Here is a 24,031-nt window from a genome sequence, read left to right on the forward strand (position 1 = left end):
AAAGTTAAACTGACTCCGCTGAACAGTATTTTGGTTTCCTGAAGCTCAAATCTTTGTGCAAACCCTAATCTCCTTCGCAGCCGTCTTTCGGGATGTCACGAAACGCTCCCCCGAAAGCGTTCCGTGACATCCCGAAAGACGGCTGCGAAGGAGACTATTCAAACCCGGTAGAGAATACGCCGACGGTCAGTTTCGAGCAAGGGAAAGATCGAACCAATTTGAATTACAATTTTTGCTCGTTTTACTTTTCAGTTATCCATTTATTTTTTCAGATAATAGTTTATTTGTTTGTTTATTTACTTATCATTTATCTATTAATATATTCATTTCATGATTTATGTAATCATTTATCTTATCATTGTATATTGTGTTCAGCTTTCCTCTCTTTGCTCGTTACCTGTCTTACAGTCAACAATATATATTGTGCGAGAATCGAAAACATCTGCTCATCGATCACCACTGACCAGCAGCTCACAAGTGTTATAGAGAATACAGTAATTCCCATGTGACTACCGACCACTATGCAATGAATTAGGAAAAATTACAGCATTTCTGTCGATTAGTTGATTCAGCAGGTAACTGATCGCTGTTCAAACCTAAGTTTTTGCCTGGGGGAGTGGCCGTTATAAGTAAACCATTCGCCAGTTTTTCGTTTAGTTCTTCAACCATCGTGTAAAACACATCATCAACGTTAGTGTCATTTTTCGCGCTTGTTTCAACGAACGAAACTCCAATGTCCTTGGCGAATTTTTTTGCCACTGCATAGTCAACTTGTCGTTTACCTTTCAGATCACATTTATTTCCTACAAGAAGTCTGCTTACTCTGGCTCCCGCGTTCCGTTCGATTTCTCTTAACCATTGATCGATGTGCAAAAAACTTTCCATCCAATTAACATCGTACACCAAGATGATTCCGTGCGCGTTTCGGTAATAACTCGCCGAAATCGAGCGAAATCGTTCCTGTCCCGCGGTATCCCATATTTGTAGTCTGACAATTTTTTCTCCCACATTCATCGTGCGTATTTTGAAGTCCACTCCTATGGTGCTTATAAAACTCTCTGTGAACTTGTCGTCTATGAAGCGCATCAATAGGCACGATTTTCCAACACCAGAATCGCCTATCACAAGGATTTTGAACAAGTTGTCGTAATCTGGATTCATTAGGAAGATATCTCTGTGTTGTCTCTGGACGGAGCCGTTGAGGGTTTGCTTTATATGAACCAGAAATTATTGAAAGTTGAAGAGCTTTGAAACCCGATTTGTTGTCAATTCGTATGCCGGCTGTCAGTGAATATATTTTGCGGTCCACTGCCCGGCACTATATGATATGCACGCATGCAAATGTGTTGAGCCCAGAAGCCTCTAAGAGATCATTGAACCTCTTACTCGACATCCTCAAACCGGGTTACCGGCCTTCTGCAGCCCCCGAGAGAAAGCCTCAATTCTTGGGGGAAAAAAACCCTGTCATTGTATATCTGCTTTTTTATTTGCCTGCCTAACGGCCAACCATGCAAGGTAAAGTGTCGGTACTTTCATGTTGATGCCAATTGTAGATTTCCCGATGTCGTTGTTACTAGATTCATGTTACTTTTAGTAGTCAGTAATAACAGACCACTTTTCATATCCATGTTAAAGCAACAAAAATATTTATTAGGTTAAACTGAACATCTACGCTTCATCTTTTGTCATTTTTAATTAAAAAAAAAAGCTTATTCATGCGCTCGGAATTTACCCAAAATGTTGAAATCAAATGACGTGGTCTGAGATTTGAAATTTCTAACGAAACAACGAAACAAAACGAAACGTCGCATCCAACTGAAGAGGTCTGTGGACGAGACTAGTTTTGTAGTAGGCGTGTTTTAAAGTGCGTTGAAAGTTAATTTTAATGGGGTTTTTGTTTTCAATATGATGTTGAAATCAAACTTTACCCGATTCAGAGAATTGAAATTTTTCCCCATGTGCATAAATTACTTGAAAGCTAGTTTCCCTCCACAATTATGTTTTAAATATTATTCTTTTTTTTTTCCCTTGATATCATTTTCCAATTGCAATGAAAGGAAGTGTTTCTTTATCCCCCTTTGCAGTGTCCCTCGTATCCAATCGAATACACCCCTGCACACATGCAGGTTACAATTTTACCATATTCTTTGAAGACAAATGTATGATCATAAGCTCTCTTGAAGTAATTGTCTTGTTTATGAGCAAATATCGAGGCACGTGCTATTCGTAACCATCACAAATATTTACTTCTCAATCATGAGAAACTGCAACATTTCGGCCACTTGCTTGTATTAATCGGTGTACTGTCTTTCAAACTTAAATTTTCGCTTTCACCATCGGGAGAAGGAAGTGGTGACCCAAGCTTCTCCCTTAGTTCTTCCGCCATTGTATAAAACACATTGTCAACATTGGTTCTGTCCTTTGCGCTGGTTTCAATGAAAGAAATATGAAGTCTTTGCGCGAAACTTTTGGCCACCTCGTACCCAACTTGGCGTTTCCCTAACAAGTCACATTTATTCCCTACAAGAAGTTTATTTACACCGCCGCAAGCGTATCTTTCTATTTCTTCCAGCCACTGATTAATGTGCAAATAAGTTTCTTTTTCATTCACGTCATATACCATGATGATCCCATGTGCGCTTCGATAATATGCTGTCGTTAGCGTGCGAAAACGCTCTTGACCAGCAGTGTCCCAAATTTGTAGCTTAACGACTTTTCCCCCAACAATTATGGTCCGTATTTTGAAGTCCACTCCTATAGTGCTTATGAAACTCTCCGTAAACGTATCATCTGCGAAGCGGATCAGGAGACATGATTTTCCAACGCCGGAGTCCCCTATCAGGAGAAGTTTAAACAAATAATCGTAATCCGGATTCATTGGGAAAATATATTAAGATGAAGTTCGTCGGACTCTACACATTAAAGCAAAAATCTGCTCAGTAATTCAGTTGTCAGTAGCTGTCTTATCAGTGGTAAATTGAGAGCTAATTTCCATATCCATGAAAATATAGTTTCCTTTGTCATGTTATCTTTGTTGAATTTTCTAAGGGTACCTGCTGTTGCGCAAGGTGACGTCAGGAAAAAAGAGGAAACACGCATGCGTCTCACGGGTATAGTTGGAAGTCGTTAACGGGACTATGTAAAGAGAATTGTAACTTTCATTTGCATAAGTTCCTTTACTTGGTTTGTGAGTGCACGAGACACGTTAAGCAGAGCACGTACAAACAAAAAAAAACATGTGCAGTCTGTAGCTGAACTCAACGATTGATTTATTTTCTTGCTGATTTATCTCTCGCTTTTGTTTGCTTGTTCACTAATTCAAGAACTCAATCTGAATTAAAACTAAGACAAACATCAAATTTTTCAAATCCCACTAAAGGCCCTGCGTGACTCTGTCACGGGGTGAGAAAATGACTTGTTGTGTTGCGTGATAATGGAATCCGAGCTTTCCAAGATGTCGCCTGGGAACTACAAACTGTTTTGGCCGCCATTTTTACCACTCATGTATCCTTCGAACGTTTCGTAAATTGCTATTGTAGAATATCTTGAGAAGTCATCGGTGTGAAAGTATTTTTTTAGTATCAGTTGCTTCGTGCTACAAAGAATACGTCTTTGTATTGTTGATTTTATCATGTTGGGTAGTTCGACTGAGCGAGTGACGAAATCTATGTAAGAACAACCGATCGCATCCTTGTTACTGCAAAGGTACGCCTAAAGATGCTAGAGCATTTTTCAGTTTCGAAGAGTTATCACCAGATGTCTTTGTTTCTTGAAGTTTGGGAAAAAAGAAGAAAAGATTTCCGTATAACCCCATACCAGTCAAAAACAAAGCCGTGATCCCAAAGGTAATCTGTTGTTATCCTCTGCTTTCTTTTATCCAAGAATTGTATGCATGACGAAGTATAGGGTTATACGGAAATCTTACCAAAAAGAAAGCTGTATCCATCTTAATACATAGAAATTTTGCTCTATATGATAGATATTTCTTATTTTCCTACAAGGTATAATTATTATTGTTGTTGATATTATTCAAAGTGGCTTTTGTTTCATTACGTGTTTTTATATTCAACAGGTGAAGGGTCCTATACAGTCCAGAGTAGACTGTCCAGTAATAATGAATAGCAGAAGACAACTAACCAGGAAAAAAGCTGATGAGAGCCTTTCTGTGAATACCTTCATAAAACAGAACATGCTGCACTCAAGTCTAAACCAAGAGGCTCATGACCTCAAGGTTTTGTTGCATAAAATTGATGTTGGTAAGTGTATTCCATTGCCAGGGAAAATCGGATTTTCAATACAGTATTTACCTTCTGCTGCTAAACACTTTGGCAAGAAGAGAGTGGGTCATGTGACAGAAGACTCCACACAGAGGAAATCTAGAAGAATTTTGAATACAGGCACTTGTTGTTCTGGTACCTGTCTTGGGTGCACAAGTGGAGAGAGATGTGATAAATTCAAGCGACGAAGCCGGAGGGTGAAGGTCGCTGCTCGAATGAGTGTTGCCAATCCTTGCCTTACGCTCTCAGCAAAGGGTGGTGAAAATTCCTGCTACTTAAAAAGAAATCAGCTTTACTCAGTTCCTCCTGAAATGCCAGGCAGTCCATTGAAACAGCAAAGATCATCTCAAGGCTTATCATTACCAGGAGCAATACCACAACAAGCGAGTAAAAGTCACTATAATCGGACATATTCAGCTACGACTAATGAAGTAGCACCTGTTTCTTGTATTTCTTCTGAGGCATCCAGTTACAGAAAGACGTCAGCATCAGAAAATGGAACTCTGCCACTATTTTCTATTGCAGCATCTTCAAACATGAGGACGCTAAAAGTAGAAGACGCCAACGCACAACAAGGCCATTCGCCATCCTCAACAACCACAGTGCAATCAGAAAATCCCATCGTCGCGCCTTTGAGCAGCCCTAACATGCATCTTTCAGGCAGTCTAAGACCATTTGTTAGTGCAGCCTCTCCAAATGTGAGGTCAGTTAAAGTGGAGGACGCCAACAAACACCAATGCCGTTTTTCATCCTCAATAACCACGGTTCATAAAAGGAATTCTGTCTTCGTTCCTTTTAGCAGTCCCATAATGTTTCCTGCGGTTAACCTGCCACCATCTCCAGATATGGCTTCCTCAAACGTCAGGCCAGCAGTTGAAACGGTGCATGCAGGGAACTCCTTTTTTGGCCCAAACATGCATCTTTCAAGAAATCTGCAACCACACTTTAGTGCGGCATCTTCAAACGTCAGGCCAGTAGTAACCACGGTACTAACCGTAAACTCCACTGTTGTGTCTTTGAGCAGCCCAAACATGCATCCTTCGGGCAGAGTAAGACCATCCCCCAGTACAGCGTCTTTAAATGTCCAACCAGCAGAAACCGTGGTACATTCTGGGACTTCCATTGTCTTACCTTTGAGCAGCCCAAACATGCATCCTTCAAGAAACCTGCGACCATACTTTAGTGCGGCATCTTCAAATGTCAGGCCTGGAGTAACCACGGAACTTACCGTAAACTCCACTGTTGTACCTTTGAGCAGCCCAAACATGCATCCTTCGGGCAAAGTACGACCATTCCCTAGTACAGCGTCTTTAAACGTCCAGCCAGCAGAAACCGCGGTGCATTCTGGGAATTCCATTGTCTTGCCCTCGAGCAGCCCAAACATGCATCCTTCGGGAAAAGTACGACCATTCCCTAGTACAGCGTCTTTAAATGTCCAGCCAGCAGAAACCGCGGTGCATTATGGGAATTCCATTGTCTTGCCCTTGAGCAGCCCAAACATGCATCCTTCAAGTAGTCTGCGACTATCCCCTAGTACGGAGTCTTTAAACGTCCAGTCGGCAGTAAACACGGTACACACGAGGTATTCTACTGCCTTTCCTTTGAGCAGCCCAAACATACATCCTTCGGGCAATCTGCGACCATCTCATAGTGTGGCGTCTTCAAACGTCACGCCAGTAGTGGTAGTCAACGCACAGCAAAGCCGTTTGCCACAATCAGTAACTGTGATAAATACAGGAAATTCTGTTGTTATGAATACGGTGCCGCCTCAAACACCCTCAGCAAATCTACAGCGGTGTTATCCTTTAGTAACACGTCCTTTCTTTCCTCCGTCAGGCTTGCAGCAGTCTAGCATTCAGTGTGTTCCTTTGGCGCCTCAACCAACTCCTGTCTATCGTTTAGTGCAACCATTTCATTTTGCTACTGTGAGCGGGTCCTCCATGAGTAAAAATGGTGATATTCCTGTGCCTTCTGCTCAGTCAGTTAGCACCAATCTGAACGAGAATAGGGCTGGTCTTGTCCACAAGGGCACTGCTCATTTAGATAGTCATCAGGAAGTATTACCAAAACCCTGGACTCAATTTCCTCAGTGTGAGAGTTTAAGCGAAAGAAAGAGACAACTTGACCAGGCGTGTGATAAGCTCACTCGTTGTTTGATTGTAGTGACAAGCCAGAGCAAAATACGTGGTGATTTTGATTTTCTTGTTCAAAATTATCGTACGAGCTGTGAACAAGATCCCTCCAACGCGATAATTATCGATAACATGGAAGCACTCAAACATTTTCTCAAGATCACGGAGTGTAAGTTGAAGGAAGAATCCCACGTACTTCAAAATTCTTGTCAGTCATTGCAATCACACATTGAGAAATACCAGGAGAGTATCCGTACTGAAGGAAAGAACTATAAAAAACTCATGGACGCCAAACTCTGCACGGAGAAAAATATTAACATAATTGATGAAAACAAAGCAGCAGAAATAAAGCGTGAAAATGACGAGATGAAAACAGAACTGAGTGAGCTTCGAGTGAAAATGGCAGAGCTTCGAAAAGAAAAGGATAAACTGTCCGAGAAATGGTTAAGACTGGCTGATGCATAGAAACAGGAAGGCCTTTTAATGCATCAGCATCAAACAATGGAAAGTGGACAGATAAACCGTAAGAGAAATAGTTAAAAATGGCTGAGGTATAGAAGCAGGAAAGCTTTTTTTTAATTCATCAGCTTCAAACAATGGAAAGTGGACTGATGAACTGTAAAAGAAATAGTTAAAACTGGCTATGTATAGAAACAGGAAGGCTTTTTGAGGCATCAGCTTCAAACAATGGAAAGTGGACTGATGGACTGTAAATACTGACGGACTGTAGATAATTTTTGCAATTGATGGGCAGAAACTAACTCCATTTAGATACGAATATTCAAGAATATAATGAGGGTTTCAACGGGATGATATGTTTCACGGCAAACATTTAATATGTTTTCATTGTTGTATGACTAGCGGTTAAAATTTGTCAGTTTTTTTTACAAGCGGCTAAAGTTCTCGGCCGTTTCCCGTGAGAATATTTTTATGATCTAGAATGTACTGGAGCGATGACTGGAATTTTTCAATTGTCTGCGATACGGTAAGCTTGCCCTATAATATCGCATGTTACCTGTAACGTTTTAATTTTGTAAAACTTCTGTAACCCTTTCTCTCCCCGCCCCCCTCCCCCATGCAAAAAGGGGATTAGGGGTGGGACATTAAATAGTGGATAACAGGTTTGTCGGTAATAGTGATTATTAAATTCTCGCCAAATATTTCATTCCTAGTATCCTGATTGGTTCACCCAATTCTGGTTATTTAACAACTATTGACCAAGGTGGAGGTAGCAAGTGCTCATCGCTGCTAACCACCGACGCTGAGGTGAATACTCACTGAAACAGTGAGATAATAAAGCACAAAATGATGACTTAAACTAATTTATTCCTGCGTCGATGATAATATTTTCGGACCCAAATCCCGCGTGCGTGGCTCAGAAGTGAATGGCAAAACATATTTGGTGTTGTAAAACCTAATCAGAGCGCGCCTTCAACGCTATCTTCTGTTTTATTTTATATTAAATACGGCTTATTCAGGATATCACTTTACTTGGAAAATGATCTACCCAAATGTACCTGAGCTGAATTTGTCTCTTCTCGCACTTGGAGATCAGGACAAAAAATGTGACCACTATCAGACCGTTCCTTGTGCCTTCTTACAGTTTTATCAATTCCTTATCCTCAGCTCAGTTGTAGCGTTAACTACACTGACTCTTATTTTATCATTTTCCCTCCATTTTATATAAAAACCTTACTGCTTGATCACCGACAACAAAATATCTTGATTGGCTATTTCTCTCTTTCCTCACCACCATGAGTATACAATATTTGAATACCAAAAGAATTCCTCTTGAATTCGAAAGAAAGTTCGTATGATCTCACCGCTAAATTGAAACTGCGAAAGGTTAACTATTTTTTGATAGTGCGAAAGAACAACAAGGTTTTGTCCACCCTCCCCCCCCCCCTTTCTATTTTCGAACGATAGCTTCACAAAGTAATAAATTGCAGTTATATAACTTTCCTACTTCGCTAAAGGAAACATCGGGTTACCAATCAGGAACACTGAAAACGTTGAGATGATCCTTGTGGTCTGAGCCATCGCACTTGCAGACTGTCATGCACAAGGTTGTCAATTTTTTTATTTATATTTTTTTCATAAGGACACCATAAAACCCACTCTGGCCTTTCAAAGGTATGTTACTTAATTTATACCCTATCGTTGTTTTACAATTTAAATTTTTTGCTTTTAAAGTAGGAGGATTTCAGAAAAAAGATTAAGAAACAATAGATTGAATCATTATACACAAGATGGCATTTTTAAAAAAGGAATCTAATTAAAACATCAACTAATCGTGAGGTCCCGCCAAAGTAAACATTTCTTGGTAAACCATGTGCCAGACAAACTTCCGCTCGTTTTCTACTAATTCGTTGAGGCAAGTGTTACCAATAAGCTGGTAAGCAAGAGAAATATCATTTTCTCTTGACGCAAGACATAACTGACCGTAAACTTCGTATAACGATGGGGAGCTGACGGATTGATCGAACCCATTTCCGTTCTCGCAGCCGGGAGGAGCGTTCACACCGGCAGGAATTTTGTCCACTTCTACGAATCGTCCTAAATACATACATGCCTGGACTGATCTGCTTTCAATTTCTCTTCTGTGATATTTGGCACTCATAACCCAAGATGTACAGCGTGGACTCATCGGTTCACTGTCGTTATCATTCAAAACATTATCTCTGTGATACAAATGAAATTTTAATTAAGTAAGATCGTGAAGTGCCATGTGGGTTCTGGTGAGACTACACGCGTGCGCCTTTTTCTACGAGCTTGCAAGAGGAGATCGTTCTATCACGCTATTGGAGGGTTTTCGCCTGACAAAGTATATCAATAGTTGAATTCTCATGACAGGCATCCTTGAATTTTGAGGGGTTCAAAAACTCACGAGAATTTTGTATGATTTTCCATTTTCGTTCAATTTTGCAGCTCAAGGATAAAAAGAATAGAGCGTTTTCGATCAGTTTTTAGGCTTTGCTTCTCGTAATAAGGAACTATAAAAACACTTCCGCAAAGGATTATTAAGAAATAACCTAACGGTGAAGGTCGGATCAAAGATTTTGACGCCGACCCAAAATTAGCGAAAAAACAACATAAAGAGGGTTGTAGAAGAGGTTTCAGCCGATAAAATCTTTTGACATTTTTACTTCATGATATTAGGTCAAGAAGAAACTTGTGAATGTCGCTTTGATGGTTTTTCCAAAGTGGTAGATATCTATTTTTATCGCACAGAACTCGGAGCGTCTGCATTTGCGACTTTCAGTTCGCAGATCAACGTTTGAATGGGATCTCCTCTTACTGGGCTTTAAATGGCTGGACAGAGCAGAGAATGAAGACTTGAGCCTCGTATTTACACGAATCTTTCTTTACCTCGTTTTCTAGGGAAGCAGATCTCAGTGTTTATCCTCTCTTCAGCAATTGCCTTTGCGCTGGCATTTATAGTTTAAGATTATCGTTTCCGTTAGATTAAGAAGTCTGGTCACGAGATATCGGTGAACCTTGGTACGATCATATTACATCTCAGCAACATAATATTCGTTGCACGTCGCTTGGTGCTGTTCTGTTGGAGCCCACCGACAAACCATTCGTACAGCTGAACTGAGGGATAAAACCTATCTGCAAGGTAATGTACAACCGTGTCAGATTTTAGAATTTAAGTGAAGGTGTTAGTTAAAGGCCAGTGTAGACATGAGAGGACATCGCGTTGTACGAAATGTTGGTCGCGATTGATCTCGTCTAAAATTAGAAATACCATTGAGTGCAAATATTGCCCCTTAGGTCACTAAGAACAACTAGAAGAAACATTTACACCAACCTCGGCTTAACTAGAAAACCACAAACTTAAACAGTGAAGTGTTAAAGCCAAAGGAAATGACGGCGATCTCTTAACTCGCTTCCTAGCTGTGCGATGCAAGATAAAACCGAGTTCATTCTTGAGGCCATTTTCAACAGAGTGACCAATACTAAACGTATTTGAATGCCCCGAACGAGGTTCACCTCTGTAAACTTTGCCTCTTTTAAATAATTACATATACTGTTCAATTAATTGTTTAATGTTTTCATTGGCGCCTTGGGTCCTGGATAAGCGACTGCCCTTTCCGTGCCGTAACGGTTTATTTCGTAACGTCCTCATGCGAGGGTATATCAATCGCACGCGTGTCCTATTGTTCTAGAGCTCTGGCTTGGCGCGCTTACAGAATCACTATCCCCGTCTTAGCACTTGCGAACGCGCTGCTCTTTGTGCTCTGAAATACATATGTAGCGATCGTGGTAAGTTAGTCTTGGGGCAGACGGAGTCAAAATTTTCAGACAATCGTGAAGTCTGCGACATAAGCGGCAAACTGGCGTGCGCGCATTTAAATCTTCTTGTCATTCCCAAGAGTTTTCAGTTTGCTTGATTGAAGAAAGCTGACATCTTGCTGATTGTTGGGTGTAACTTTTGAGGATGGGATGTTAAAGGCCTGAAAAGCTCGTGAAATTTCCTTCTCGCTGAAGAGGGCGTTGGATGAAGTGTTTTAGAAGATCACATTTCACGTGCCATGTATGCAATATTACACTGTGCGAAAATCATCAATCATGATCTCTTTGATTTATTTTTTACTTCCGTCCCTTCCGCCGTTTTGAACCGTATAATGAAACACAGACCTCAGAGAGATTTTCGCCTTTACGATTCAGTACACTTTATTCTGCTTTGGCTTCCATCATTTAAGACGTGAGATTAAATTGAGAACATTAGCGTCAAGAAATTTTGTCGTTTGCAATTAATTTGCTCTGTCGAAAGGTTTTAGGTTAATATTTATCCAATTATGATGAACAAGATTAAAAAACTTATTGCTCCATAAACGTATAATCTTTTTGTGGCTATAATATGATACTGCAAACTATAGCATTCTTCCATCATCCTGATAGTAAAAAAAAATCCAAAAACGTGACTGAACTAAGTGGGTTGCTTACTTTGAAGATTAATTACAATTACCGATTTGGTTGGCAGCTGTTCACTGCCTCGTATTGCTATAACTCAAGATGAATGCTAGGATATTATTGTTGTTTAACAACTTTACCTCGACTTGACAGAAAAACATCCAAGATACAGGATACTTAGAAACGATTGTTGACATAATTTCTAGAACACGAGCATACAACGTGATGTGTCACCTCAAGCCATATTATGCTGAGTTCTACAGAGTAAAACGTGTTTCTAATTTTGACTTAACGCCAGACAACAAGGCCGAAGCTGTTGTCTCTATATACTTTTATAACATAGCTAGCAGAGCCGCGCAATCAAATTCAATATACGTAAGCGTGCTCAAAATCTCGATAGTGCACGCTGATAGCGTGAGCAAATCGCTTCGCCATAAATTTTTTTTTGGCGCGAGCGGCCAGTGATAGCGCGGGGAAAAATAATATATTTCGCGACAGTAATGGGAACAAACAGAGACTCGGCCCACCAGTCCCAAAACGAAGACAATTTTCCGATCTTTTCCATTGGGCTAGAGTTCTTAAATGATGCAGAAAACGAGAAAAACAACGGAAAAGGAGACTGCATCCGCGCCGTCACGATTCGCTTCACTTGTCCGAGGGTGAAATGCAACAGATTTTGACAGAAAGACACCCTGGTAAAACTAAACAAATGACAAACTGGTCTGTTTCAACCTTAAAAGGTAAACTTAAATTTTTCCGCTTTAAAATTGTTAAATATATATTTACAGTTGTTCTCGGAAACAGTAAAACTCACGGAAAAATTGTCTTCAAAAGTATTGCCACATTTAATTACTTCAAATTACGGATGTAGCGATACCAGTCTGCCTGGTTTTCCTTCACGAAAATAACTTTTAAATGGTTTCTTTTTAAACTCAAAGAAAACTTGTTTTTATTGTAGCTTGGTGTAACGAGACACAAATACAAACTCCGATGGAAAACATGACGGTAGGAAAACTGGACACAAACAAATATTTCGCTTATCGCGAACAATCACTTCTGATATTGTTGTCTGTTTTTCGCGTCGGACTTGATGCACAATTCCGCCGGCTATGTTATAAAACAATCGTTTCATGCTTTTAGCTGTGCACTATTGAGTTATGGAGCACGTGGGAAGTTAGGAGAGCACTCAAGAAGCTAGAGTTGCCCTCGGACGCTTCTTTCGTGCTCTCCAAACTTCCCGCGTGCTCCATAACTCGATAGTGCACGCTAAAGCATGAACCAATTGTTAATCATATTCTCCAGTTAATAGCACAGTTGAACTTTTGAGTCTAAAGATAAAAGTCTGAAAAAGCTGTTGCCAAGCGGCCATACCAGGTGACTAGTTACTCAGTTAGGAATCTGTACTTGCCTACCGTACCTAAACAAGTTACGAAAATCATGAATAATGAGTACTTTTTGTAAAATCTCAAGTACCCAGGTATATGTTTTAGTAAAATGACATGTGCTCACTAGCTATTTCATACGATGCCATTTGTGTGAAGGAGTTTATTTTGCTGTCATACTGAAAGATTTTTACCCAACTTTTAAGACAGCAAAAGCCAATAACTGCATACCTGTGTACTTTAAAAAGTTTTCTTTTAAACTTGAATCTAAGGTTTCGGTTTCGACGAAATCTTACGGTATTTTCAGTTTTCAAATGGAAACTTCAAGTATCACTTACGTGTTGGAATGTTTATTATGCTGTACAACGTCTTCAAGTCTGTGTTGGAAACCTTAGCTTAGCTAAAAACAATTCTAACGTGTTCTTTTTTTACGTTCACGTAGGAAACTAATTCTCACTACCTGTTCAAATATGTTTATATCGCTGCAAATCTCATAATATACTAGGCATTAGTTGTCAATTATTTGGGTTTAAAATGTACCGAATTCAAAGTTACAGAATAGACTTATTATCCATTTAAAAAATCATTGAACATATGATACATTTTCTTCTGATATCTTAAGGGTCTAAATTTTTTAAAGTCATTTTCTGCCGGCGTTCAAAGCCAAAGCTAAAACTGAAGTTTTTCTCTTCCTTGCTCTCTTTAGTCAATTTGCGTTTAAATTTCTGTGAAGGATTCATCCCTAGTGTTCCTTCACACAGCTGTCCTAATGAGGAAACCTGATATACTAAACCTTTTCATAACGGATGATGAATCCACAAGAATGAACGGTTTCTCCAATCTTGGTAGTAAACATGACCGTAAACACCTCATTCAATCATATCAAATACGTCTGGCCTGTCCGCTGGTGTTCTGTTAAATTAGTGACACACTGCATCCTCTAGACTGGTACTTTCTCACAACCTTAGACCGGAACACATACTTCACATTGTGTTGCATTTTGCCCACTGTGAGGGTGACAAGAGCAAGCTTTTCTTTTGCATTGCCCATGCTCCTATTCAGACAATCTCATCGCTTATCTTAAAATGGTTATTCGTCGTATTAGTCAAGAAGCAGAAAAAAAAGTCCCTTTGTTGGAGCCGACTGCTCAGATTTTTTTGATAACTCCTTGGTTGACGGAAAGCAAAAATTTTTTTTGGCAGACACATCGAAAAATTCTAAATATTTAGAGGGCCAGATTTACTGTCAATAACTTCTGCCTGGTGTCTTGGATTAAAACAAAAAAGATGGGCTCATTTCTCGACGGGAGTCGATTACATAATAATGGAACATTGAAGATATATGTTGGAATATGTTGAATCTACGAAGTATTTTAAAATCCTTACCTAAAGAAAGATGATGTTCAAATTTCATCCCAAATCAGCTGAAACATGTTCAGAAACGTGACTGATTATAAAGGGAATTTTAGTTTTGGCGATGTGTGCCAAGTTTTCAGCTTAAAGATATATCTCGCTTATTCAAGGTTTCTCACGCAATACTTACGTCAATGCACTGACGAAGTTGACCTTTTGTGGGCAATCGTAATTTCAGGCTACGTGTTGCTCAGGATGTTTTGGCAAATCGGCTCAGCGTCATTTTCAAAGGGTTTTGCCATTGCTAGTGAATTTTTTGTAGAATTTTAGGGGCCTATCCGGTACCTCCTTGGATATTGAAAAGTGCTCGTACTGTTTTAGGAACACAGATAAAGTTTAGAAAATAAGTTTCTTGAAAAAATTAGGCTCTTTCTCACCAATGACGTAAGTAATTCAAAATAAAACTACCAAAACAATAATAGTCTAGAAAGCAATAACAATGAAAGGTGATCGAAGTAATCAATCACATCGCTGAAGGATCATTGTCGCCTTCAGGAGACCCCGCGTAATGTTAAATTTACAGCATCGACGATTTTCATTAACTGCCTTGAAGAGGTGGTTTACCAACTTTATATCAGAGCGCACTCAACAGATGTCAATAGCTATCAGCCGCCCCACTAACGACTTGTTCTCAAGGAATCTAGCGGAGGAAGCTAACTTTACCAACTGACTAACCACAACTAACGATCGCTTCCTGAGTGTGGCGACCCAATAACATCACGGTGGAATTTAGTTCCCATGAAGCAGACCTAACACATAGACTAAAAAACAACTCCCCGTTTGACTCTGACGGTGACTTCCGCTCTGGATGTTGAAAACATTAATCACTGTCACCAGCAACAGTCAAATACATCAAAGTACACGATCGTCTGTTGCTCAGAGTATTTCAGTGTACTTAGATAACCATTAAGCAAAACCCAAAATCCTCAAAGGCTATTAAGGTCAACGAAGGTGAATTCTAAATGATTTTCGTCTGTGAGCATAAATCAGTTTTAACCATGGTAAAAAAACCCCTTTACGACAAGATTGTTTCTCTTCGCTGTGTCGGTTCTTCAATCAAGAGCTGTCACACGGAGGAAAAACCTGTTGATGCTTACAAATAAAAACTTCCTTTTGCCACAGCTATCGCTGCCATTTTTGTTATGACAAGAGCCGGTGTTTTCCGATTTTCTTGAGAGAGGGGAAGCTATTCGAAATGATACTTAAATAAAGAATGATATGTTGTCCTCAATTTTCACCTTTTCATCTTCAGTCTTTCCTATGATCACCAATGCAAAATTCCCTTAAATTTCTACTCCATTAAAATCAGTGAAATGTTAACAACATTCACAAAGACTTAGCAGATCATTTTCTTTAGAGAGGGCTTTTTTTTTTCAAAAAGCATCAGCGATGAATTGTAGTTAATTGAATAATTATTTTGCCTTGTTTTCCTCTCGAGGTTTCGTTTGTTATTTTAGTTTTAGTTGGTCAAAGGTTATGTTTCCTTCTTATTCAAAACAAGTGGTAAAGGTGTTTTTCATTGAATTTATTTTGAATCGTTCCAGCAGTAGTTTCTGATTTTGTCGAAAAAACAGCGGGTTTGTCTTACTTTAAAACGTGGACAGTGGGCGTGCGCGATGTCCTTAGGGGCATAAAGCTCTTATAATGTTCTTTTGACCGCAAGATTGCTCAGTTTGTTCCCATCGCTCTTGTCTGAGTGATCCTAAAACAATAGAAATCCTATCTGCGGGTGTCTGTCCTGTAATTTGAGTTGAGAAATGTCCTCAAACTCCCAGAACTACGCTTTCTACCAAAATTCACTGCACAGAATATCGATGGAGGACTTTTAGTAAGTATGAAAGTCAATGCAAGTGTCCTTTAAGAACCAAGCTTAGGCAGCGGTATGGAGAGAAGAGTAATTCAACCTTAATTAGTGTTTTTTACCAGGGTAATAGTTTCCATCAGCACTGCTTCACTTTGGAGTAACACAGGTCGTGATAAATGGGTATCATAGCCGTTCCATTATCGTCGACATAGAAGTCCCAATATCCTTCCTTCCTTATTGGTTGTTGGTTTCCTATGGGACGAAGCCCCTCCCTGTTGGTAAAGATCATAGTAGGCGACAAATTCTGTAGCGCAGTCAGTGTTATCTGTCAACGTTTTTACACGACCCCACCCTTTATATAATGTTTTCTTTTGCTCCTACAAGGACAGTAATATTCGTGATCGATAATGTTCTTAGGAAGAATTTGCCTCAACTTACAGAAACGAAAAGCGTTTTCTTTTTTTTTTTGGTGTTACTTTTCATTATTACTTTCTTAAATATTTGATGTTAACTATGTTCGATTTATAACATATTGGAGTTTTTGAACAGTTTGTTACTTTCTTTTTGTGTTCGAGTACTTATAGTCCCAGTGAATGTAGCATGCCCAATGAAAGCAACTTTTATAGCATGGAGATGTTGCTTTTCTTGCAGATGCGACTTAAGTAGTTTGTTGACCGTTTCACTGAAGGAACCAGAGTTGTTTCGCTTTTAGCTTTGTTGAAGGTTAAGGCTGGTATTGGTGAGGCAGACAACAGATATATGCTTGAATTTGCAGATAGAATTATACGCACTCTATCCATCTATTGTGCGCACTTTATCTAAAGCAGAAAAACTTGTTTAGATCAATAGCATAATAGGTGAGGTTCAGTTAAAGTGACTGTCTGTGCCTGCTTCTAGCACAGTGACAGGGTAGAATTTTACCCAAGGATAACAAGCACGCCTTAAACTAAAACCATGCTAATGAACGAAATATATGAAAACCGTTGAGAGCTTTTAGGGAAAGTGGCAAAGAGTCTGCAAAGCTGAAGACTGCTCCAGCTTTCTTTAAGATGTGTGGCATTACGTTAAAATTTGCTGTCAGAGTTAAAAAGACTGATCTGAAAGGCGCTAATATCTCAACAATATTATAAGGCGGTATTCATATGTTAAGGATTGGCAGACAGATGGAAAGTTGATGGGTGTCAAATATATTAATCATTTGGAGATAACAAGATAATGGCTTTGGAAAAGATGCTCTTGTATTTAACCTTAGAAGTCAAATTGGCAAGGGATTAGCTGTGAAATGCCAGATACCAGAGAACGCATTTGCAACTACCTGTAAGAAACGAACCAAAAGTTTCTGCCCTCTTGTTTTGATTGGGTTGTTGTTTGTTGTTGTTTTTGTTGTTGTTTGATAAAGATGTTTTCCTTTCAAATGTAGATTGTGACGCCATAGGTAGACCAAAGTGTTTTAATGATAATTTTCAACTACAAAGGGGAACAAGTTTTTCTTGCACCGTGGTGAGAAATGAATTGATAAAGCTTGCTTTGGTTGTTGAAAAGAAAAATAAGATATTTATCAGTATTTATAAGCGGACAACGCTAATGAAAAAGGTATAAGAAAACCACATTTCCCCGTTTTAATGACCGTGTTATTGTGAAACCCTCTTACTAGAGCTGAATGTCAATTATTGAGTGGGATGGGTGATACAGGTTATTGTGGCTGGCTATGATATCCATGTGATAATTCTTGGATTTTCACGCCGCTGATTTTAAGCCGAGCAAAGACATCTCGGTAAGCTCCTCTTGTAACTAGCTAAGAAACACCTCTTGCAATTGGATTACATAGCTCTCTCTTTATAATCAGGTTTTGTTATTTGCTATTGTGGAGAGAAAGGAATGTGATTCTCGACTTTAAATACCTGTGGTGTTACCGTGAAAATTGGATTTTATCTACCCACTGTGTGGTGGTAGACAATCTCAAAATTTGGACACTATATCCGACAAAAAGGGCAGATAAAAATTTTAATATGCTTTTGAAAGTTGTCCATCATAATCTGTATTCAGAGGTAGAATATAATGTTTGCAGTATTGAATGGGCTAGGTCTCATAAAATTATTGGAGGGAAAAGGTTTCTGTATCAAAAGGATAAACTTTGCGAACTTTGATCTTTTTGTGGTTACTTTTTATTACTTATGCGAAATTTATCGTAAACACCTTCACAAAGTGGCATTATATGGACTTAAAAAACAAAAACTGAAAATGACTCGAAACTTATTTTTACCGCGCAAATTCCTGCATAATTGGGTAAAAAGAATATTTTTGATAAATATTTTACTATCAAGTGGGACAATAAGACTTGCGGTGAGTTCAGTATTACGTAAACAGTTTGCGAGAAACATCCTGTCAAGATTAATGTCGAAAAGCTTTTTGACCTAATAACAAGTGGCATTTCCTTCTTCTTAAACTTGGTAATGTTTTAATTAGATCATTGTTTCAACCTTTGGCTTCACTTCTTGAAATTTCGTTTAACCTTGGATTCATTCAGCTGCGTGCACCACTCACCGGCTTTGTTCACATTTCACGACGCGATCTTATGCGATAAAATTATTTTTCCGCTTTTGTTTGCAAACGTTAGCCTTCTCTATTCAGCGGGGCCCCGTGAACATTGTAAATTGGCTGGAGGAAATCGAAACGACCCGGAAATGAGAAGCTATTGTAAGGTTAGGCGTAAAAATCGTCTAATGTACAACTCCAATCGAAACACGCCATCGATCACAATTATAAACTTCTATGACCTCATTGTGTTCGTCAACAAACTAACATCGTGAAAGAGCGGAATAATAGCAAGTGCATTTTTATCGCGGTTTGTTGTCAACATCATTGTATTTGCAACTGGTAATTGCAACACCTTTGCTAGATCAGTCTAGATAGTCTTGGTTACGTTGCACAGAAAATTGAAAGAAAATAAGATGAACGCATTGTTGGGATTTAATATTTAGTTACTGTGTCTGCGGAAGTTGGATCTGGTTTCGCACGTGAAACAAAGACTTAAGCACCGCCCTTTCTGGCGTGTCAAGGTTAAATATAATTTTGTATAAACACAATTCATCAAGCTGTCTTTGGGCTATTATCATCAGTTCTTAGTGTTTTCATAATGGTGCAATTTTATCCGCGCGAAATGCGAGCTATTAAAAGAATGCACCCAAGCGACTCTTTGTCTAGCTGGCACTGGAGAATTCGACAGAAAAAATTATTGAAGCTATTTTAAATGCTCAGCCGTCTTAAAACTCAATAACTGTTCTTGGGGGTTTTCTAATGGCCCTTAATGCTGAATTTACATCGATTAATGGGCAAGGTCGTTAAAATTGACCATTGTAAATTGCTTCTTCAGAAACTATAGTTTGCGTGACTTGGTTTAATGATATTTCGCGTACGGGGTTACTGATAGCGGGCGGTCGATCAACTTCAATAAACATCTTTGTTTAGTAGTATCTACTTGGTATTTCTCGCAGTTTAATTATGCAAATTATCTGAAAATCATTTAGCTCGTATCTCTGTGAAAGCCAGGATTTGTGGCACTTGGTAGTGCGATGTTGTCGCCGATCGGTCAAATTTCCCGCTGGTTCCGATGTTTTTCCGCATTTATGAACCCCACAACTTAAGACATGGATCGCCATCTCGAACAATACGTTATAGAGAACTGTATAATGCTTGCGCAAATATTCAAAGGTTGCGTGTCTTAGCGTATGTTTTTGGAAGAAGTGAAAATTATCCATCTAGAATCTGTAAGATCCGTTATCGAGGCCTGTCATTAATTTTGCCGGCCGATGACAGTCCGTGTCTTATCATAACACGCGGGTCAAATGGAATTTCTAACTTGTTTCCTGAACAAAAGACCTCCGCGTAAGGGGAGGGAATGTTCTGTATAATATCTGCCGGCGTGACTATCATTAAAACGAGTAAGCGGAGAAAAAGGTACAATTACTCGAAGAACGCCTTTGTGAGTCTGTGGTCGTCGTATCTTGTTCGTGATATCTAGTTTCACGTGCGTACGTCAAAGTGTTAAATTGCTGTTTACCCAACGAAATTCACGCATGATAGTCATGCGAACCCTTCTAGCTGCCATGGCTATTTTCAACGATCGTCAGTAAATCTGACATTAAAATTTCTCTCGTTGTCTAGCCGAAATAGCCTGAAGCTGTTGTTCTGTAAAAGCGCGAGTACTGAGCTCGCGAAGCTAGAAATAAAAAACCGCACTGACGTTTCAGACAAAGAGTCTTCGCCGTGTCAGTTAAGGGCGATTCTGGGCCAATCACTCGCTCCTCGTGACGAATAAATGCAATCAGGCTGAACGTTCCTAAGCCCTGGGGCAATTTTCAGTCACAACTGTTAAAGAGCCCTTGAACCTCTATTTGACAGCCCGACCATATATAGCAGTGGTTTCCACGGATACCCGACAGTTCCAACAGATTATGTCAAAGTTCAGCTTTTACAGACATGACACAGTTGATGTTTTTACATAGCGAGCTACTGTTTGCTGCTTGTGTGCTCTCCTCTCTGCCGCTACACGTCTACATATGCCACTTAGCCGCGTGAAAAAAACATTCGCGCAAAGGATTTCTAGTCGAGTAAGTGAACGCGACATCACGCGCTGCTGGGAACCCACTAATTATTTCCGCGTGCAATGATCTCTCGCTACTGAGCGATTAATCACAGGAACAAGGGCCGCTCGCGAAACAGCACTAACTGTTGGATTTATAATTATATCCGTAGTCCTAATCTACCGGGTGGTATGGCCGTGAACCCCGTTTCAACCTGGTGCACGGAGAAGACCGAACCGGTTGAAGAGCCATCCGAAAAAAATGTGCAGCAAGTGGAGTGCGCAGTTTGTGGCGACAAGTCCTCTGGAAAGCATTATGGAGTGTTTACCTGTGAGGGATGCAAGTCATTTTTCAAGCGCAGCGTTCGCCGTAACCTCAGCTACACTTGTCGAGCATCGCGGAATTGCCCCATTGATCAGCATCATCGAAATCAGTGTCAGTATTGCCGGCTGCGAAAATGCATCAAGGTCGGCATGAGACGCGAGGGTACGGGTGAGAAATTTTCATTTGAGTAACAAATCCGTAAGCGTCACTTTGACTGTTAGTTGTGAGTACCTGCTGTAAGTGCATGAGTAACATGTTGAATGAACCTTTTCACCTTTTCACGACAGCCGTCCAGCGAGGTCGCATCCCTCCTACACCAGTGCCTCAGCCAAGTCCGCAGCACTCGGCGTTGAATGGAGCTGATGTTACAAATGGCCACTCGTTCCTTTCTGGATTTATCAGCTTGCTGCTCAGAGCCGAACCATATCCCACGGCGCGATTCCAACAGGGTCTAAACATGCCTTGTGGGATCATGGGCATCGAGAACATCTGCGAATTGGCAGCTCGTTTGCTCTTCAGCGCTGTGGAGTGGGCAAGAAATATCCCTTTCTTCCCGGATTTGGCAGTCACCGATCAAGTAGCGCTTCTGCGTTTGGTGTGGAGCGAATTGTTTGTACTAAACGCTGCCCAGTGTCCAATGCCCCTTCAAGTTGCTCCTCTGTTAGCCACTGCTGGTATCCATTCGAACCACATGTCTCCTGATAGAATGGTGACATTTATGGATAACGTAAGAATCTTCCAAGAGCAGGTCGAGAAGTACCGTAATCTCCATGTAGATGCTGCAGAATTCGCGTGTCTCAAAGCTATCGTCCTCTTTACATCAGGTGAGTGATTTGAAAGGATACAAGTTTTAATTTCAGAGATTGTTGCTACAAGTGGTTTTCTAATACATTTTAATATTTCATAACTGCTAGCGAAAATCAGGGGATCTTGATCCATCGACCGCGGCAAATTAATAGTAATGCTGTTTGGAGTGTGTTTCCCGCCTATCTCTCCACCAAACAACATCAGCTCCAGTTTGTAATGTCACGAAATATAATTGTGTTTTCGCAGATGCCTCCGGTCTGACAGATCCGCAGTACATCGAGAGTCTGCAGGAAAAGACACAATGTGCATTAGAGGAGTATACAAGAAATCAGTATCCAAATCAACCCACTCGCTTTGGCAAATTGTTGTTGAGGTTACCATCTTTACGAAGTATCAACCCTTCCATTGTCGAACAGCTTTTCTTTGTGCGTCTCGTGGGTAAAACGCCAATTGAGACTCTGCTTAGAGATATGTTATTGTCCGGAACGCCTACAAGCTGGCCTTATCTTCCTTGTTCATAAGTAGCGCGACAAGGAGACAAATTGGCGTTTCTTGGCCCGGCCGCTGCGCCGTTCTTGCTGTTCTTTCAAAGAACACTAAACGTTTTCGTCTGTTCCAAATTTCAATGTCAGAAAATTACGGGCTTTGAGCCTAAAAACCTTTAGTCACCTTCATAGTTAGCGAATTATAAAGGATATTTGTTGTACTTTGAGAAACGTATAGTATTTTATAAGTATTTGCAGGGGACAGAGAATGGAACTGTCGTTCCAGAGTGAAACTAAAAGGTATGATCTTTGATATAGCTACAGAGAGGTTCGAAGTAAACTATGTTATGTAAATAACTTTTTCAATTTTAGACGCCACGCGAGTCTTCTCGCCAAGGCTCGTGGTAAGACAGGTAAAATAGACGTTGTATAGAGGTTCTATAGTTTCGTTTTTCTTACGTCGCCGTTCGACAGCGGCGTAGCTTAGCTATTTGTTAATGTATTTTCTTCCTTCGAACTGTGAGTTCGCTGTGTGTCTGATTTTGTTTTATGAGTCAAGAAATTGGCCATGTTGCTGAGAGCAACATCACCGACCTAGGATTTTCTTTACTGCGTGTCCAAAACCTGAATGTCCAAGACATCATCACTGAAATTATACAAAATTAAAGAGAATTTTAGGAGAAAAAGTGGTGTGGTTTTTCAGAATTGTCTCCCGAGGACCATGCGATGGAAAAATACATCGCCGCAAGCGGTAATGGTAATATCACATGCAGACGTATTCTTCGTTCATAGTAACTAAACATGAAATCTGGGTTATTTGGTTTGGTCGCCATAGGTCAAGATATCTCCCGCCTTGTAAATAACAGAAACAAGTCAGTCATTTCTGGTCGTATTACCCGCCTTTATCGAAACGATTAGACCAAATTTATTAGACTTCTTTTCACGCCGATAAAAATATTCCACGTCGACTGAGCGAGCTAGCGCTATTTGGAAGCATAATTAGACATTCAAGAAACTATTTCACGTTGCATTAACGTGAACAGAAGCTTTCGGCTTGTCCAAGGACCCACTTTCTCATTATTTCGAATTTAACTGGATTAAATAGGCGCTCTATGCGTCGAAAACAACCGATAGGCGTGGGACCTGTCCTATCGGTTTCCAAAACGAAAAGTGCACAGTGTAAACAAGCTCTTGTTTTCAAAAATATTTAGGTGGTTAAACAATGCTAGCTCCGGTAATAAGTCTGGTTCAAATTTATCGGTAAATTGTATTGATTTTTTTTTGTACGTGTCTGTTGTTCGATTTGTGACACGGTTTCTGAAACTAGCGAAGTCAATTTATTGAGCACCAGCTGATTTTGAGGGCTAAGTTTTCATCTTGGTACATTGTCCATGCTTCAGCTCGAAGTGGCAAATAGACACAAAGCTAATGCCTATGGCTTTCTCTAATATTAATATCAGTTGGCGAACTGTCACCCTGGGAAAGAAAAGAATAAGCTTTAGAGCTGTAGAGGTGACTGGTACTATTGGCGAAGGTCGGGATAGTTTGGTGTTTTAATCGTTTGAGTTGTAGTACTTATTTTACGATAGCCCTCGTGCACAAAAGGAAAACGGAAAACTCACCGCAAGAGAGCGACCTGCGTAAATAATTGCTTTGACACGGAAATGCCCTACTCACATCTCTTGATATTTATTTTATTGGTGTACAGAAGCTTGGGAAGTTACGACTAGATTATGAGGTCAAAGCTTGTAGTTGTATTATCGATATCCTACAGTGTTTTTGTCGATTAGAAATGACCTCTACTTCGAGAAGACGGATTCTTGGACATATTTGTTTTCACAGTCAGCTAATGCAGTGGTCGGACTTTTTCTTTCTCAAAAGAAAATCTTAATCTTCATCGCTTGT

General features: G+C 39.9%; 4 protein-coding genes and 1 long non-coding RNA gene across 12 annotated transcripts; 2 read left to right on the forward strand and 3 right to left on the reverse strand.

Moving 5' to 3' along the window:
* Positions 1-259: 259 nt before the first annotated feature.
* On the reverse strand, positions 260-1,161 carry LOC111321124 (ras-related protein ORAB-1). Its single transcript, XM_022923946.2, has one exon. The coding sequence runs from the start codon at positions 1,159-1,161 to the stop codon at positions 532-534; it is 630 nt and encodes a 209-aa protein (XP_022779681.2). The 3' UTR covers positions 260-531.
* A 224-nt stretch (positions 1,162-1,385) lies between these two features.
* Positions 1,386-7,574, forward strand: LOC111319875 (uncharacterized). 3 transcript variants are annotated; one of them, XM_022923288.2, is made up of 2 exons: positions 1,386-1,515; positions 4,073-7,574. In XM_022923288.2, the coding sequence occupies exon 2, from the start codon at positions 4,115-4,117 to the stop codon at positions 6,872-6,874; it is 2,760 nt and encodes a 919-aa protein (XP_022779023.2). In that variant the 5' UTR covers positions 1,386-1,515; positions 4,073-4,114; the 3' UTR covers positions 6,875-7,574. The 3 variants fall into 3 exon arrangements, with proteins under 3 accessions (XP_022779023.2, XP_022778650.2, XP_022778968.2); XM_022922915.2 differs by lacking the exon at positions 1,386-1,515 and adding an exon at positions 3,508-3,845; XM_022923233.2 differs by lacking the exon at positions 1,386-1,515 and adding an exon at positions 3,508-3,705.
* Positions 1,624-3,027, reverse strand: LOC111321201 (ras-related protein ORAB-1). The gene has a single exon (XM_022924057.2). The coding sequence runs from the start codon at positions 2,876-2,878 to the stop codon at positions 2,255-2,257; it is 624 nt and encodes a 207-aa protein (XP_022779792.1). The 5' UTR covers positions 2,879-3,027; the 3' UTR covers positions 1,624-2,254.
* An 895-nt stretch (positions 7,575-8,469) lies between the features above and the next one.
* On the reverse strand, positions 8,470-14,993 carry LOC111321290 (uncharacterized). Of its 2 annotated transcripts, none has more exons than XR_002693971.2 (3): positions 14,097-14,993; positions 9,779-10,024; positions 8,470-9,090 (listed from the first exon to the last, which is right to left on the reverse strand). It is a non-coding gene; the product is annotated as an uncharacterized LOC111321290 (long non-coding RNA). The 2 variants fall into 2 exon arrangements; XR_002693959.2 differs by lacking the exon at positions 14,097-14,993 and adding an exon at positions 13,505-14,063.
* LOC111320692 (COUP transcription factor 1) lies at positions 9,891-22,812 on the forward strand. Of its 5 annotated transcripts, none has more exons than XM_022923480.2 (4): positions 9,891-10,031; positions 20,683-21,002; positions 21,122-21,658; positions 21,888-22,812. In XM_022923480.2, exons 2-4 carry the CDS (start codon positions 20,702-20,704, stop codon positions 22,160-22,162), a joined length of 1,113 nt encoding a protein of 370 aa, XP_022779215.1. In that variant the 5' UTR covers positions 9,891-10,031; positions 20,683-20,701; the 3' UTR covers positions 22,163-22,812. The 5 variants fall into 5 exon arrangements, with proteins under 5 accessions (XP_022779215.1, XP_088612737.1, XP_088612735.1 ...); XM_088756611.1 differs by having other exon boundaries at positions 20,683-20,996; XM_088756609.1 differs by lacking the exon at positions 9,891-10,031 and adding an exon at positions 15,845-15,951.
* The last annotated feature ends 1,219 nt before the right edge of the window (positions 22,813-24,031 follow it).

Source organism: Stylophora pistillata, chromosome 4 (genome assembly GCF_964205215.1).
Source record: "Stylophora pistillata chromosome 4, jaStyPist1.2, whole genome shotgun sequence".
In the NCBI taxonomy this organism is placed as follows: Eukaryota; Metazoa; Cnidaria; class Anthozoa; order Scleractinia; family Pocilloporidae; genus Stylophora; species Stylophora pistillata.